The 16,522-nt window shown below is 46.8% G+C and overlaps 1 protein-coding gene across 1 annotated transcript; it reads right to left on the bottom strand.

Annotated features, from left to right (window-relative positions):
- Window positions 1-12,637: 12,637 nt before the first annotated feature.
- Window positions 12,638-16,314, bottom strand: LOC138755868 (uncharacterized). Its single transcript, XM_069922655.1, has 2 exons — window positions 16,223-16,314; window positions 12,638-15,773 (listed from the first exon to the last, which is right to left on the bottom strand). Exons 1-2 carry the CDS (start codon window positions 16,312-16,314, stop codon window positions 12,638-12,640), a joined length of 3,228 nt encoding a protein of 1,075 aa, XP_069778756.1.
- Between the last annotated feature and the right edge of the window lie 208 nt (window positions 16,315-16,522).

The following is a 16,522-nucleotide window of genomic DNA, read 5'->3' on the forward strand; positions in this document are numbered from 1 at the left end:
TGGCATCTACCCTAACTCTGTTTTCTCCCTTCTCTGCAAACTAAGATGTATGCTTTCTAACAACCCCTAGTCCTGATGAAAGCTTATCAAATTAAATGGTTAACTCTTACTCTCTCCACAGTTTCTGCCTCGCTAGCACCTAACATTCCATACCCCTTGTAACATTCCATTTGTCTTCCTTTTTACCATATATACCTGGAGGCTAAAATTTTGTTTCATAAACAAAACCCCAGATGTCTCCGTGTCACAGTAGCCTGTAAGTCTTCCTCCATTTAAATAATATTCTGCTTTTATTTGTAAGCTACTACTATAACCTTTTATTTCTCCACATTTTACTCCATTTGACAACTTTCTGCCCCTTCACTTATTTCCCTTCTCAGATCTGAATATTTTAAATACACTGTCACATTCATTGTATCCTCATCCTATTTGCTCTCAACTTGACAGTGAGAGTTACAGAAACTATGACAGATTATAAATTTGGAAATTATTGAAAGATACTTCCAATAGCCAAACCTTTTCTTAGCTCAGAATTTACATTATTTTCATCTTCTCTCCTTGAAACATCTTGCTCTTTGCCAAAATATGATGCAACTTGTCAGCTTGAATTCTCCAGTCGATTCTGTTTTAGCAGTGCTCTCCAGATGATTGCTATGGAACACATCTCCATGGGGGTTGTCCCAGTCTCTACCACATTCTGTTTAAAGGCAATTGGAACTTCCACAATAATGGTATAAAGAACCATTTTCCAGTTGTTCCATCAATCTTTTATCAGAGAAGCACTATAGAAATTTAAGACGTTGCAATGGAAGGTTTGAATAAACATGCAATCTTTAACACCAAGACGGAACGGAAACACATAATTAGCATCTAATTCCCTCATTACTACAAACATGAAAAGCATTCATTTCATCACTTAAGTTGATTACAGTTACCAGAAACTATAAGCAAATTATCCAGAATCACTTTGGTACTTCGAAACTAAAGTGCATTCTTTATTTTCAGATTTTTGTCGAAATCAGCAATATAATCACCAATTCTCACTTTGTAACTAAATATTGCAGATTGTGGTGTGCAGCTGCCTGTCAGGGAAAATGATGGGTCTTTGGAAGTTGCAGAAAGAGAGAACACATCACAAGATGAGACCATTCTGTCAGTCAAGTCCTCACTGGCTCTATGAAAGAAGTAGTCCTGCTGCCCTGCCCACTTCAGCCATCTGAAAATCCTTTCCTTCAATGCTATATTGGAAGAGGACAATTAAATCTATTTCATAAACATCTACCTTTCAAACTATAACCACCGGCTGCATTCAAAGTTTTGTATGTCAGAATCAGAATCTGAATTCATTGCCACAGCATCATAGTGCAAACATACATATTATTACCATGAGGGCCATGCAATTCCTTCCAGAGGAAGGCAACCTAGACTTGCTTGCTGGAATATATCTACTTACAATCTGGTATACTTGCAGCAGGATGGTAGAAATCCAGTTGAAATCCACTGCCTTGCTTTTGGATAGTATATAATGTACACATCTTCAGGTGTAAGGGAACAATCTCGTGGTAACTTGCAACCAGCTTTAGTATTTTTGGCATATTTTCCCTTTCGTTGCATAAATTGTAAGCTACTTTTGTTCAGTGAAAAATTGCCACAATCTTGTTGTACTCCAGAAGTAAACTTATTTGGATTCACAGTAGCTCAGAAAGCCTAACAATTTTTTTCTTTCAAGTAGTAGCCAGCTGCCCAAGTTCTTGCAATGAATAAGTCAATGAAGGCCTAGATAGAGCAATAATATTTAGCTCATTCAATGGGGTTACAACAGGGGCCATTGGTATGTATTCGGAACAATAAACTCTTCAACTTAAGAGTCAACAGTAACTTTAAATTTGAGCTCAAGGGCATAGAAGAATCCAGGAACTGCTAATGCAGGAAATCTGTATTACAAATAGAAAGCACCACAAAGAAAGAATCCTGGCAATATTTGTACACATGGAAATTCAGACTGATGAATTTGCATTGGAAGTGAAAGATGCAAGGGATTGGTGAAGAGTCAACCATCAAAGACTCCTTGAGAGGCAAAGCAGCGTCGGTGATGGCACATGTAAAATGGGTCGTTGTGAAATCCTAAACAGCAAAAGATAGGTTCAGAGAGAGCCTGAAAGGCCATTCACAGAAATTTCTGCCTAGGTCTGAATCTAGAAATGGCTGAGAAACTAGGTAGTTTCTTATGTACTTGTTTGAGCTTCATTGCCTGGGAGAACAGTGATGGAACCAGTTGATGGTCTTCCTGTAGTCTATGACCATCCTGTGCTTCTCTCCACTCTTTACCGTCATTACATGTGCTCTCCAAGGGCTGGTGCTCGGCTCTATGATGCCCTTGACCAGGAGTCACTTAACCTCAGGCTTGATAAAGGCTCTGTCCCCTGCTCTTGGTTGCCACAGGCTTTCAGTCGGGGTTGAAATTTTCAAATGGGGAAGTGGGTATCGGGACCTGGAGGGTGGACAGACCGCAGGGCGTGAGCAGTGGGTGATGTTTGGGTCGCTGATTGGCTGTGTTTGGGGAGACGGGTGGGTGGTTTAAAAGTTCTTATTATGAACCATGAGGGAGGGGTGGGGCCTGTCCTACTCCATCAGAACACTTAAGTTGGCACTGGAAGTCCAGCCCCAGTATGATCGGTGCAGAGTTGTGGCATAACTATCAATTTAAAATTCTTGTATTTGATACCACCCATAGTTATCATTACTGTTCAGCTACCTCGTACTTTGGTTGAATGAGACTTGGAGGACAATGAGATTTTACACTGGATTAGGGTCACTGTGAGGAACCAGCACTATACAGTGTTCATGTGTATAAAGCTTTTGGTGCTTCCCATGTTGAACAAGCAGTTTGTAAAGCAGCTGTTTACCTCATTGTCCATGGTGGACTTTGCTAATTGATGTGGGCTGCTCTGGTCCAGAATGATGGATGCCAGTGACAGTTCATTGTCTCACTAGCTGCTACTGTATGTGCGCATCAGTGACCTCCAAGATATCCACCGCAAAGATGGCTGCCCTTATGATTCACACGCGGTCGCCGCCAGAAGTGACGCCAACCCCCAGCCATCATGGCCAGGTTCCTGCCATGCCATTCTCCGCGACCAGATGTGTAGCCAGAAATGACACGGTCCAAGATGGCGACGGATGCTGTTTGCAAGTGGAGCTGCAAGGGGAAGGTCTGAACCTAAATACCCTCGCATAGTTTCCTTTTCTTCCACTGATGAAGCAGGTCACACTTCTATCAGGGCAGTTCTTCCGCAGGAGCTTAGTCCGGTTGCAGTAATAGCATCTCGGGTGCTCGGCAATAGCGGCTGCTGTTTGGGACCCCGTGTTCCAAGATGACAGCGCCCATGCTCCCCACATGGCAGCTGTGTTGCCGGAGTAAGCCTTCGCATTCTGTTGGGCTGTCTCGTGCCTTGGCGAGATTTACCATGTCCTGCAGGGTCCGATCACCCTTCTCCAAGAGCCTTTGTATAATATGATCAGACCCGAGACCGGCCACACAGGTGTCCCTGACCAGTTCCTCCTGGTAGACAGCTGCCATAATGTTGGTGCAGCCAGAAGCTTGCCCTAGCTCCTGCAAGGCCTGAATGTATTAATCAAACAGACTTACCAGGTACTTGTCGACAGCTTCTCAGGAGGTATCTGGCATAGGTTACGTTCTTTGGGGCCAGGTACTGCTTTTACAGGAGCCCCATAGCAGCTGAGTAAGTCTCACAGTCTCTAATCATCTGTAAAACGCGGTGGATGACCTATGCAAACAGCAGGTCTCTCTTATCAACTGCTTCCCAAATGTCATGTCACTTTATCAAGGTGTTCAGGCAGTCCAACCACTGGTCAAATTGTATAGAGGCCCCTGGATCTTTAGTGTCAGTGCCCAGCTTCTCCACTCAAATAGCCTTGTCCATGGCATGTAAGTTTAGCAATTAAATTGTGGCACTATCAATTAGACACAACGGGCCAGAAATCAAGATTAATAGGCTTTAATCACTATAAACTTACAAGCATATCTTGCATGCTTTTGGCCAAATTCCAAGGCAGTACTGGGGTGGGGGTGGGAGATTGGGAAATACTGCCTTTATTAGGAATCCAGAGAGGGAGGAGTTACAGTGTCGGGGGCAGGTCAACCTGTACATGTATTACAGAGATCCACCACAAGAACATAGACCAACATCAAAACAAAACTAAATGAAATAAACAAAATGTTGGAAATACACAAGAGGACAAACAGAGCGGAGAACAACAACTAATATTTTAGGTTGATTACATCATCAGAAAGGAGAAACTAAACAAATTTCAAGGTGCAGAGTAAAGGAGAGGAAGTGCAGAAAATGAAGCAATTATAGTATTGAAGGGAATAACACAGCAGCATGTGGCGGGAGAGGTTGGAACCTGCACGTGAAACAGTTGGTACAAATGAGACAAGCAGAATGGTTCACTCCAATGATCAAAGCAAGATCTTATTGTCCACATTCATCCCTCACACTTACCACCAACAAAGATGGCTGAGACTTTTTAAAATCTGCAAATGGGAAGTGTCACAGTCAAGTGCTGGTGGGGTGAAGTTGGTCAGCAGGTTTCTATATTGATTATATTGGGATGTAGATTTAGATTTATTATCAGAGCACATACATGACAATCACATACATCCCTGAGGTTCTTTTTCCTGCAACCAATACCAAATTACCACTTATTAGTAATGCAAAAATCTGTACACAAAGTACACATGTAAACAAGAAATGTAAACAGCTAAAGAAATGTAAACAATTTGACTGTAATAGAGAAAATAAATCAATAAAGTGCAAAAGTGACTGTTCTTATGAGTCCCTTATTGAGTTTGTTGTTCCGGAGTCTGATGGCGGAAGGGTAGCAGCTGTTCCTGAACCAGGTGGTGTGAGTTGTGTGGCACCTCTACCTCTTTCCTGATGGTAATAGTGAGTACAGAGCATGTGCTGGGTGGTGTGGAACCTTGATAATTGCTGTTGCTCTCTGATGGCAGCGTTCCCTGTAGATATTCTCGATGGTGAGGAGAGTTTTGCCTGTGATATCTTACACTCTGCCCACTAACTTTTGAAGGGATTTACTATCCCAATTCAAAATGTCTAGGTTGTGTGGAGTGGCATGACCTTTGAGTGACATGTTGCCATCATGGTGATGGGCCAGAACATATCCACATTGTAACTGTTTGTTGAAACAAAAATCCCCTCACAGCCAAAAACCCAAATTTCTGGACTTCGGGTAGTTGACAATGATGTTGAACTTCTCAGACGTTTCTGTCTCCAATTCCTCTGTGCTTTTTTCACAAAGATAGAGAAAGTACAAAAACAAATCTAAAGGTCAGTAACAAAATTATAAACATGCTCTCAGCAAGAACTGCTCAACAGGGCAAGAACACAAGGTACAGAGATCACATATCCTGGCAGCTTCCCAAAGGGAAACCCTCCACGATTCATTACGGCTATCGTCAAGCAGATCTGCATTATCCCAGATTGAATCTCCCTGATAGGCAGTTTAAGTGAATTCAGTATCTGTGTCCTGAGGCCACAACCATGTGTACCTGACATGTTACCCTCCTTACAAAATAAAGTGCTTCACATAACTCCCTCATAAGGTTTAGGACATCCTAATACAGTACTCTTTGAAATGTAATTACTATCACACAGTAGAAAATTTTGCAATTACCTTTATGTTCAAGAGTCCACAAGCAGCAGGGTGCAATCAGTTTTACAGATATCAGTTGAAGGGCAAATACTGGCCAGGATGCCCAAAATATCCTTGAAATAGGGCCTTGGGATTTTTCATTTTCACTTGAGAGTGGAACTTGGTCAAAAACAATGGGACTCAGAACTCCCTGTAATGTCAGTCGGCAGCGTGGAGGGCATGAGATTTGTTCAGTGAAATTTTTTTTAAGTGCTGTGCCATTTAAAATCAGGTTAACAGTGGGCTGATATCGCCTCAAACCGTGCATCTTGGCGCCTCACAGTTCAGCGGGCAGCAACCTCCTTTGAAGAAGACCGCAGAGCCCACCTCACTGACAAAAGACAAAGGAGGAAAAACCCAACACCCAACCCACCAATTTTCCCCTGCAACCGTGTCTGCCTGTCCCGCATCGGACTTGTCAGCTACAATCGAGCCTGCAGCTGACGTGGACATTTACCCCTCCAATATTCGTCCGCGAAGCCAAGCCAAAGAACATGATCTAAAGTAATCTTGTGCACATTACTGAGAACCTTGCATCCAATGGAAAAACTGTCTCTTATTAAAAAAAATCCCAAATGTTGAAATGGTGAAAAAGATTTGTTTTAAAACATCATTGGCCTGAAATATCACAGTGCTTTTTTTTAAATTCATGGTACATTCAAGTTATTCTAACCCCACTTTACATACGATTTAGGGGCCAACCAACTGCTTCCCAACTGAGGTCTGTGACTTAGAACCTCATGCACTCACAGAGTTCAGGGTCAAAGCTTGAGCAACTTTCTAGATCATTGCTGCCAATTTCTGATACATCTCAGTTTGCTGCTTTCCTCCTGCACTTGGGAGGTCCTCCATATTCCATCCTAAGCCAATGCGGAAGTGACACTGATAGTGCGTTATAAATAGCAGCCAAGTCAATATAAAAACCTGCTGACCAACTTCATCCCACCAGCACTTGGCTGTGACACTCCCCAGTCTTCTTGCAGGCACTGTTCTTAACCACCCTGGTCATGTCTCTCTGACCCTTAGTCCCATCCCTTCCTGTCCAGACTGTAACAACATTCTCTCGTAACTTAAAGACCATTGCTGGTTATGTGGTATGCTCCTTTAAGAGTTAGCTGCAAAAATGACACCTGCTGGGGACTGCAAGAATGTTGTACCCAGGAAATCCCAACAGAACTGATGTCCTAATTGAACTTCTTGCACTGCCTAATTTCAAACAGCTTAAGAGGAACACACACAGATGTATTGACACTAAAGTGTGGACCAAATTCTTGGTCATAGAGAGGTAGTTAACTCAACCTTCTGAATCATTCACACATGGTTGAAACAGTGTGTATAATATCTTCATTGAACTAAACTCAAAATCATCCATTACAGTGAAGTGAGAAGTAATAATTTTAACTTTTTTTTTGCTACTGCCTATTTAATGAATCAAATATAAACCTGTTGAAATTGCTGTTAAGTTAATCAAAAATTCTATTCTACTCTACAAATTTCTCATCTTATTAGGCTCCAATTTGGGATCAGGGTTCAGTTTAGCTGCAGAGCCCCACACAGGATTGACAGATAGGATATGTGGAGAATTCAGCACCTCGTGGATACATTAGGATGCTCTTTATCGACTTCAGTTCAACTACACCATCATCTGCTCAAAAATGATCAGAAAACTCCAAGATCTGGAACACAACATCCCACTGTGTAATTGGATCCTGGATTTCTTCACCTCCAGACCACAATCAGTGAAGATTGGGAAGAACATCTCCTCCACAATCTCCATCAGTACAGGAGCACCACAGGGCTGTCTTCTTAGCCCCGTTCTACTTGCTTTACTCTTAGGACTCTGTAGCTCGATATGACAATAACACCATCTTCAAATTTGCCAACTATACCATGGTAGTGGGTTATATAAAAGAAGGGGATGAGTCAGTATACAGGATGGAGAATGAAAACTTGGCTGAATGGTGCACCAACAACAACCTTGCACTCAATGCCACAAAAACTAAGGAGCTGATTGTTGATTTCAGGATGGGGAAGCCAGAGGTGTACAATCCAGCAAATTTAAATTCTTGGGAGTCACGATCTTGGAGGATCTTTCCTGGAACCAACACACCAATGGCATCATGAAGAAAGCACATCAGTGCCTCTACTTCCTCAGGAATTTGTGGAGGTTTATTATAACACCAGAAACCTTGGCAATTTTTTTTAATACAGAGGTGTGGTGGATCATGGTCTACTATGGGGGCACCAATATCCCTGAGCGTAAAGCCCTCCAAAAGGTAGCGATCACAGCCCAGGACATCACATATGAAGCCTTCCCCACAATGGAGCACATTTACAGGGAATGCTGCCAGCAGAGAGCAACAGCCATCATCAAAGACCCACACCACCCAGCACATGTTCTGTTCTCGCTGCTGCCATCAGTAAAGAGGTTTCGGTGCCACAAGACTCATACCACCAGGTTTAGGAACAGCTGCTACACATCCACCATCAGACTGTTCAATGGCAAACAATCAGAGACTCATTTAAGGTCACTTATTTGTACACTTTATTGATTTTCTTTTTTTTATTCTCTCTGTATTGCACAGTTCGTTTAAATTCATTATCTGTTTATAATTATTTACATGTTTACGCTATGTACTTTTTTTGCACTACCAATCAGTGGTAATTCTGCTATGCCCACAGGAAAAATAATATTAGAGTTGTGTGTGATTTCATGTATGTACCCTGACAATAAATCTGAAGCATTCTCAACTTCTCCTTGGTGTCCACATTCTCCCAAAGGGACTTGAGGTAAACCATGCATTCCTAACATCCCTTCTTCATTTTATCTGGACAAGCCATGGGTTACCATGAGTTGGTGAAGTTGCACCTTTTTCTGAAGGAGGTTTTAAGAAAATCTCTACCCTCCCGGAAACATTGTTTCAGTAGAATTTGATGGAGAGGGCTTGTGTTCTGATTCTCATGCAAAACGTGTCAATGTCCATTCTTCAGGGATGAATCAAACTGTTGGAATTTATATTGGAATGTTTAGATCTGATGCCAATGTTGGTTCACTTATCCTGTGGATTTTAGGGTGGCAGTAATACCCCTCCTATACTTTGAAGTGCCAGCTCCAGATATCTAAAGAGCCCAAGGGCATAGGGAATCATTAGTATGCCATGAGCAACATTTAAGGTCTTTGAACAAATTTTCAGATATCAAATGATGGTATTGGTGAACTGCAAGTGTTTATAAATCTTGTCACTGTTGTCACCTTTGCCGAAAGGTAGCTCACAATATGTCGAAAATGATCTATATTTTCCATGGATTTCTCATGGATTATAGCTGCAACATTACTTCAAAGCTCGAACTCATGAAGACAAGACTTGATTACCAACCTACTTAAACTTTTATGAATCTATGGATTTGGATCCCCCAGATATGTACAGCTACATGTGAACTGACAAGCATTGCATGACTGTTAGACTAAACATCACTCCCCCTAACCGTGCACATCTTCTCAAGGCAAACATTATATTTCCTGCAGCTGTCAATATCTAATAATTTAAACATGAAAATCCATGTATCTGGCTTTACCTTGTTTAGGAAGGTCCTTCAAGCTTTTTCTAAGTCAATTCACTAATGTTTTATCAACTTGCTGAATTGTATCTGATTATATTTTGATGCTTCTGAATACATGGCCTCTCAGTGCTGGTTGCCCCATGCCATTAATAGTCTTGTAGTTGTTAATTATTATAAGTAATTGTGGCCCCATCACAAATCTTTGAATTTTGCATAAAAATAGCTGTTTGCTTTCCCCTCAAGTAGCTTCAATTGTCAGACTGTCCTTGTATTCATTCGTTGAATAATAGAAAATAAAATCCCTCAACTTATTGCAAAAAAGCATTTGTGAACAAATGGACCAGAGAGTAATCACATTTGCTTCTGCAGAATGAAGGATGGAATTAATCAATACACAAAATACAAACACTTGCACCATATTTAAATTGGTTAAACACCACAAAGTGTTTCATGAAAATTTTAATCGAACAAAATTCAACATCAAACCACAGAATGAGATACCAGAGGTGATAACCAAACACTCGGTTAAATAGGTAAATTCCAAGGACAATATTAAATTAATAGAGCAAGGTAGAGGTACATCAGGAGAGAATTGCAAAGCTTGGAGCCTGAGCGCCAACGGTGGAATAATTCATCGGCAAAAGATTAGAACTGAAGTCGAGGAGACATTGGGGAAGAAGGTAAAACACGAGTTTACAAAAAGCAGAGAGTTAGCAAGACAATAGAAGTATCTACAAGTAAAAATTGTTAAAACTGAGATGCTGAATGCACACATTACAATCTTCCAAAAATCCTTAAAATTCTTGAGGTGCACCATAGAATTGGGAAGCTGCCAATATGATACCATGTTGGGAGGCAAAAAGCAGTTTTTGTGACAATAATATCCATTATTGGATAATAGCTCAAATCGATTGTGATGGAGACACTAGCAGTACTGTATATGGGAAAGTTATAATTTTAAGGAAATAAAATCATCTTGGTTTGTGAAAGGAAATTAAAAGCTGACAAATTTATTAGAGCTCTTGGTGGAAATATTGGTCAGAATAGATAAAGAATTGACTATGAACCTAGATTTCCTTCCTCACTCTACAATATACCACCAATTGTGGTGCCATCAACAAATTTACTAATCATATCAACTAAATTTCAAAATTGTTAACATTAATAGCAAACAGTGGACCCAGCACACTGGAAATACAGGTCTCCATCAGAACATCCCTTTTCAATCCCAGGTGATCGTACCTACCACATTAACATCCTATGCAGACCTTGTAAAAGACCTTGCTGAAGTCCATACATGCATCTGCTGATTACAAACTCTCAAAATACATAGCAATTCAAGCAACAATGAGAGGGTGGCAGGATGGGGAACACATGGAGGATGAAGGAGTGGTGAAGATGAGGAATATGAAGGGACACCACAGGGAAGGAATGGTCTTAGATAGGTCGATAACAGGTTTTGTATAATGACAGAAGGAAATTCTAAAGCAAAAAGAAAAAGTAACGAATTGGAACTAAAAAATGATAAAATGAGATTCAATACACGCAACTATTGCCTGAGAATTGTTGGATTCAGTTTAGAGTCCGGAAACCTATAAAATGCCTAATTGAAAGATGATGTTCCTTGGACTTCCATTGAAGTTCATTGTACCAGCGTAGGAGTTTAAGGACAGAGAGGTCAGAACAAAAGAGAGTCAAAAAAATTTCAAGGAACAGGGTCATACAAATATTTTAAATTGTTGTGATGTGGAATAGAATTAAAAAATACTCACTAAAAAGCTATTTTCATTGGTTGCTTTTCTTCAATGTTTAATGCTAAAATTAAGGGAAGTTAAGCAATTTTGAAGGATTGTTCACTGATGTGGTAAGCAGTAATAGAACTCAAATCTTATCTTGAGTTATTTAAACATACAGCATGGTGACAGGCCCTTCCAGCCCATGAGTCGATGTAGCTCAAATACCCCAATTAACCTATAACCCTTGCACGTTTTGAAGGGTGGAAGGAAACCAGAACATCCAGAGGAAACCCACGCAGACACAGAGAACATACAAACTCCTTATGGACATCGCCGGATTTGAACCTCGTTCCCCGGCTCTATCATAGCGACATGCTATCCACCAAGCTAACCATGTCACCTTGATCTGTTATTGTTCTGAAATGTTAATTCTGTTTTTCTCTCTCCACAGCAGCTGACTAATTTCATGTCATTTCAAGCATTTTCCACTTTTATTTCAGGCTTCCAGCATCTGCGGTTGATTTTTTTTTCTCTGCCCTCAAATAATAGAAAGCTTCTTGATTACTGATTCTAAGGGAAGTGATTTGGACAAGAGGAATGGGAGGTGAGAACTGGGGAAAAGAAAAGAGGAGGGGCGGTTGGGGAAGATTCATAGCAAAAAACACTCTTAACAATACATCGTTTAGAACTTCAGAATGTTTTTGGCTCCAATGTTTCTGGAGCCAAAAACATTCTGAAGTTCTAAACGATGTATTGTTAAGAGTGTTTTTTGCTATGAATCTTCCCCAACCGCCCCTCCTCTTTTCTTTTCCCCAGTTCTCACCTCCCATTCCTCTTGTCCAAATCACTTCCCTTAGAATCAGTAATCAAGAAGCTTTCTATTATTTGAGGGCAGAGAAAAAAAAATCAACCGCAGATGCTGGAAGCCTGAAATAAAAGTGGAAAATGCTTGAAATGACATGAAATTAGTCAGCTGCTGTGGAGAGAGAAAAACAGAATTAACATTTCAGAACAACAGGAGATCAGGGCAACATGATTGGTGTAGCGGTTAGCTCAATGCCTTTACAGCACCAGTGATTGGAACTGGACCTGGGTTCGAATCCCATGCTGCCTGTAAGGACTTTGCACATTCTCCCCACGTCTGCATGGGTTTTCTCCAGGGGCTCTGGTTTCCTCCCACCCTTCAAAAATGTACTAGGATGTAGGTTAATGGGGTATAATTCAGGCAGCATGGACACGTAGGGCCAAATTGGCCTGTTACAGCGCTGTATGTCTAATTAAAATTTAATTTTAAAAATATTGGTATTAACTCTGCATCGACAAACAGCTTCAGTCCCTTTAGCCACTGAGTGGCAAGTTCAAGTTTATTTATCATTCAATTGTATTAGTACAACCTGACAAAACAGCATCTCCGGTTCATGGTGCAAAACAGTGCAAACACACATAAATTATACATAGGCATAGAACCTCTATACTTCTACTAAATATTAATAGTAAATAAGAGTCACGGGAAGTTGTTTTAGCAGTTCAACAGTCATTCACCAATCTCACTGCCCATGAAAAGAAGCTGTTCCTCTGTCTGGTGGATCTGGCTCTAATACTTCTTATTCTTTCCTGATGGGAGTCGGTGGAAGGTGCTCTGGGCGGGTGGTGGGAGTCGGTGGAAGGTGCTCTGGGCGGGTGGTGGGAGTCGGTGGAAGGTGCTCTGGGCGGGTGGTGGGAGTCGGTGGAAGGTGCTCTGGGCGGGTGGTGGGAGTCGGTGGAAGATGCTCTGGGCGGGTGGTGGGAGTCGGTGGAAGGTGCTCTGGGCGGGTGGTGGGAGTCGGTGGAAGGTGCTCTGGGCGGGTGGTGGGAGTCGGTGGAAGGTGCTCTGGGCGGGTGGTGGGAGTCGGTGGAAGGTGCTCTGGGCGGGTGGTGGGAGTCGGTGGAAGGTGCTCTGGGCGGGTGGTGGGAGTCGGTGGAAGGTGCTCTGGGCGGGTGGTGGGAGTCGGTGGAAGATGCTCTGGGCGGGTGCTGGGAGTCGGTGGAAGGTGCTCTGGGCGGGTGCTGGGAGTCGGTGGAAGGTGCTCTGGGCGGGTGCTGGGAGTCGGTGGAAGGTGCTCTGGGCGGGTGCTGGGAGTCGGTGGAAGGTGCTCTGGGCGGGTGGTGGGAGTCGGTGGAAGGTGCTCTGGGCGGGCGGTGGGAGTCGGTGGAAGGTGCTCTGGGCGGGCGCTGGGAGTCGGTGGAAGGTGCTCTGGGCGGGCGGTGGGAGTCGGTGGAAGGTGCTCTGGGCGGGCGGTGGGAGTCGGTGGAAGGTGCTCTGGGCGGGCGGTGGGAGTCGGTGGAAGGTGCTCTGGGCGGGCGGTGGGATTCGGTGGAAGGTGCTCTGGGCGGGCGGTGGGAGTCGGTGGAAGACGCTCTGGGCGGGCGGTGGGAGTCGGTGGAAGACGCTCTGGGCGGGCGGTGGGAGTCGGTGGAAGACGCTCTGGGCGGGCGGTGGGAGTCGGTGGAAGACGCTCTGGGCGGGCGGTGGGAGTCGGTGGAAGACGCTCTGGGCGGGCGGTGGGAGTCGGTGGAAGACGCTCTGGGCGGGCGGTGGGAGTCGGTGGAAGACGCTCTGGGCGGGCGGTGGGAGTCGGTGGAAGACGCTCTGGGCGGGCGGTGGGAGTCGGTGGAAGACGCTCTGGGCGGGCGGTGGGAGTCGGTGGAAGACGCTCTGGGCGGGCGGTGGGAGTCGGTGGAAGACGCTCTGGGCGGGCGGTGGGAGTCGGTGGAAGACGCTCTGGGCGGGTGGTGGGAGTCGGTGGAAGACGCTCTGGGCGGGTGGTGGGAGTCGGTGGAAGACGCTCTGGGCGGGTGGTGGGAGTCGGTGGAAGACGCTCTGGGCGGGTGGTGGGAGTCGGTGGAAGACGCTCTGGGCGGGTGGTGGGAGTCGGTGGAAGACGCTCTGGGCGGGTGGTGGGAGTCGGTGGAAGACGCTCTGGGCGGGTGGTGGGAGTCGGTGGAAGACGCTCTGGGCGGGTGGTGGGAGTCGGTGGAAGACGCTCTGGGCGGGTGGTGGGAGTCGGTGGAAGACGCTCTGGGCGGGTGGTGGGAGTCGGTGGAAGACGCTCTGGGCGGGTGGTGGGAGTCGGTGGAAGACGCTCTGGGCGGGTGGTGGGAGTCGGTGGAAGACGCTCTGGGCGGGTGGTGGGAGTCGGTGGAAGACGCTCTGGGCGGGTGGTGGGAGTCGGTGGAAGACGCTCTGGGCGGGTGGTGGGAGTCGGTGGAAGACGCTCTGGGCGGGTGGTGGGAGTCGGTGGAAGACGCTCTGGGCGGGTGGTGGGAGTCGGTGGAAGACGCTCTGGGCGGGTGGTGGGAGTCGGTGGAAGACGCTCTGGGCGGGTGGTGGGAGTCGGTGGAAGACGCTCTGGGCGGGTGGTGGGAGTCGGTGGAAGACGCTCTGGGCGGGTGGTGGGAGTCGGTGGAAGACGCTCTGGGCGGGTGGTGGGAGTCGGTGGAAGACGCTCTGGGCGGGTGGTGGGAGTCGGTGGAAGACGCTCTGGGCGGGTGGTGGGAGTCGGTGGAAGACGCTCTGGGCGGGTGGTGGGAGTCGGTGGAAGACGCTCTGGGCGGGTGGTGGGAGTCGGTGGAAGACGCTCTGGGCGGGTGGTGGGAGTCGGTGGAAGACGCTCTGGGCGGGTGGTGGGAGTCGGTGGAAGACGCTCTGGGCGGGTGGTGGGAGTCGGTGGAAGACGCTCTGGGCGGGTGGTGGGAGTCGGTGGAAGACGCTCTGGGCGGGTGGTGGGAGTCGGTGGAAGACGCTCTGGGCGGGTGGTGGGAGTCGGTGGAAGACGCTCTGGGCGGGTGGTGGGAGTCGGTGGAAGACGCTCTGGGCGGGTGGTGGGAGTCGGTGGAAGACGCTCTGGGCGGGTGGTGGGAGTCGGTGGAAGACGCTCTGGGCGGGTGGTGGGAGTCGGTGGAAGACGCTCTGGGCGGGTGGTGGGAGTCGGTGGAAGACGCTCTGGGCGGGTGGTGGGAGTCGGTGGAAGACGCTCTGGGCGGGTGGTGGGAGTCGGTGGAAGACGCTCTGGGCGGGTGGTGGGAGTCGGTGGAAGACGCTCTGGGCGGGTGGTGGGAGTCGGTGGAAGACGCTCTGGGCGGGTGGTGGGAGTCGGTGGAAGACGCTCTGGGCGGGTGGTGGGAGTCGGTGGAAGACGCTCTGGGCGGGTGGTGGGAGTCGGTGGAAGACGCTCTGGGCGGGTGGTGGGAGTCGGTGGAAGACGCTCTGGGCGGGTGGTGGGAGTCGGTGGAAGACGCTCTGGGCGGGTGGTGGGAGTCGGTGGAAGACGCTCTGGGCGGGTGGTGGGAGTCGGTGGAAGACGCTCTGGGCGGGTGGTGGGAGTCGGTGGAAGACGCTCTGGGCGGGTGGTGGGAGTCGGTGGAAGACGCTCTGGGCGGGTGGTGGGAGTCGGTGGAAGACGCTCTGGGCGGGTGGTGGGAGTCGGTGGAAGACGCTCTGGGCGGGTGGTGGGAGTCGGTGGAAGACGCTCTGGGCGGGTGGTGGGAGTCGGTGGAAGACGCTCTGGGCGGGTGGTGGGAGTCGGTGGAAGACGCTCTGGGCGGGTGGTGGGAGTCGGTGGAAGACGCTCTGGGCGGGTGGTGGGAGTCGGTGGAAGACGCTCTGGGCGGGTGGTGGGAGTCGGTGGAAGACGCTCTGGGCGGGTGGTGGGAGTCGGTGGAAGACGCTCTGGGCGGTGATGGGAGTCGGTGGAAGATGCTCTGGGCGGTGATGGGAGTCAGTGAATGATGCTCTGGGCGGGTGGTGGGAGTCGGTGGAAGATGCTCTGGGCGGTGATGGGAGTCGGTGGAAGATGCTCTGGGCGGTGATGGGAGTCGGTGGAAGATGCTCTGGGCGGTGATGGGAGTCAGTGAATGATGCTCTGGGCGGGTGGTGGGAGTCGGTGGAAGATGCTCTGGGCGGGTGGTGGGAGTCGGTGGAAGATGCTCTGTGCGGGTGGTGGGAGTCGGTGGAAGATGCTCTGGGCGGGTGGTGGGAGTCGGTGGAAGATGCTCTGGGCGGGTAGTAGGAGAAGTATCTACTCTATCAAAACAGATCACCATTTTAACAAAAAGCAATGCCAGAGAACCTCAGCCGGTCAAACAGTGTACTTTATACAGCTAAGATAAATAACCCACATTTTGAGCTTTCACTCTCTTACTTCGCTTACCTAGAGTCATCCTTCTTGATTGTACATCCTACATTTCTGGTATCATCCTTGTAACTCCGTAGCACCTTCTCCAGTCCTCTCTTCTGTAACATCAACCATATTTCCTCATGATGCAGGAAGCTATTCAGCCTATTGAGTCCGCAAGAAATTTCATTACTCCCTCCACTTATTTCCCCTGCAGTCAATACTCCCTACTTTCCACCAACTGCCCCCAAATTTTAAACACCTGCCTCTAAGCAAGAGGCAATTTATTGACATCATTTAACCTACCAACCCACACACCTCTAGGGGGTGGGAAGA

This window comes from Narcine bancroftii, chromosome 1 (assembly GCF_036971445.1).
Source record: "Narcine bancroftii isolate sNarBan1 chromosome 1, sNarBan1.hap1, whole genome shotgun sequence".
Classification (NCBI taxonomy): Eukaryota; Metazoa; Chordata; class Chondrichthyes; order Torpediniformes; family Narcinidae; genus Narcine; species Narcine bancroftii.

Excerpts from the sequence above, each read along its gene's own strand:
- LOC138755868 (XM_069922655.1), bottom strand. The coding sequence starts at position 16,314 with ATGTTACAGAAGAGAGGACTGGAGAAGGTGCTACGGAGTTACAAGGAT. Across the intron at positions 15,774-16,222 it reads ATCAAGAAGGATGACTCTAG|AGCATCTTCCACCGACTCCC; the intron begins GTAAGCGAAGTA and ends ATCACCGCCCAG.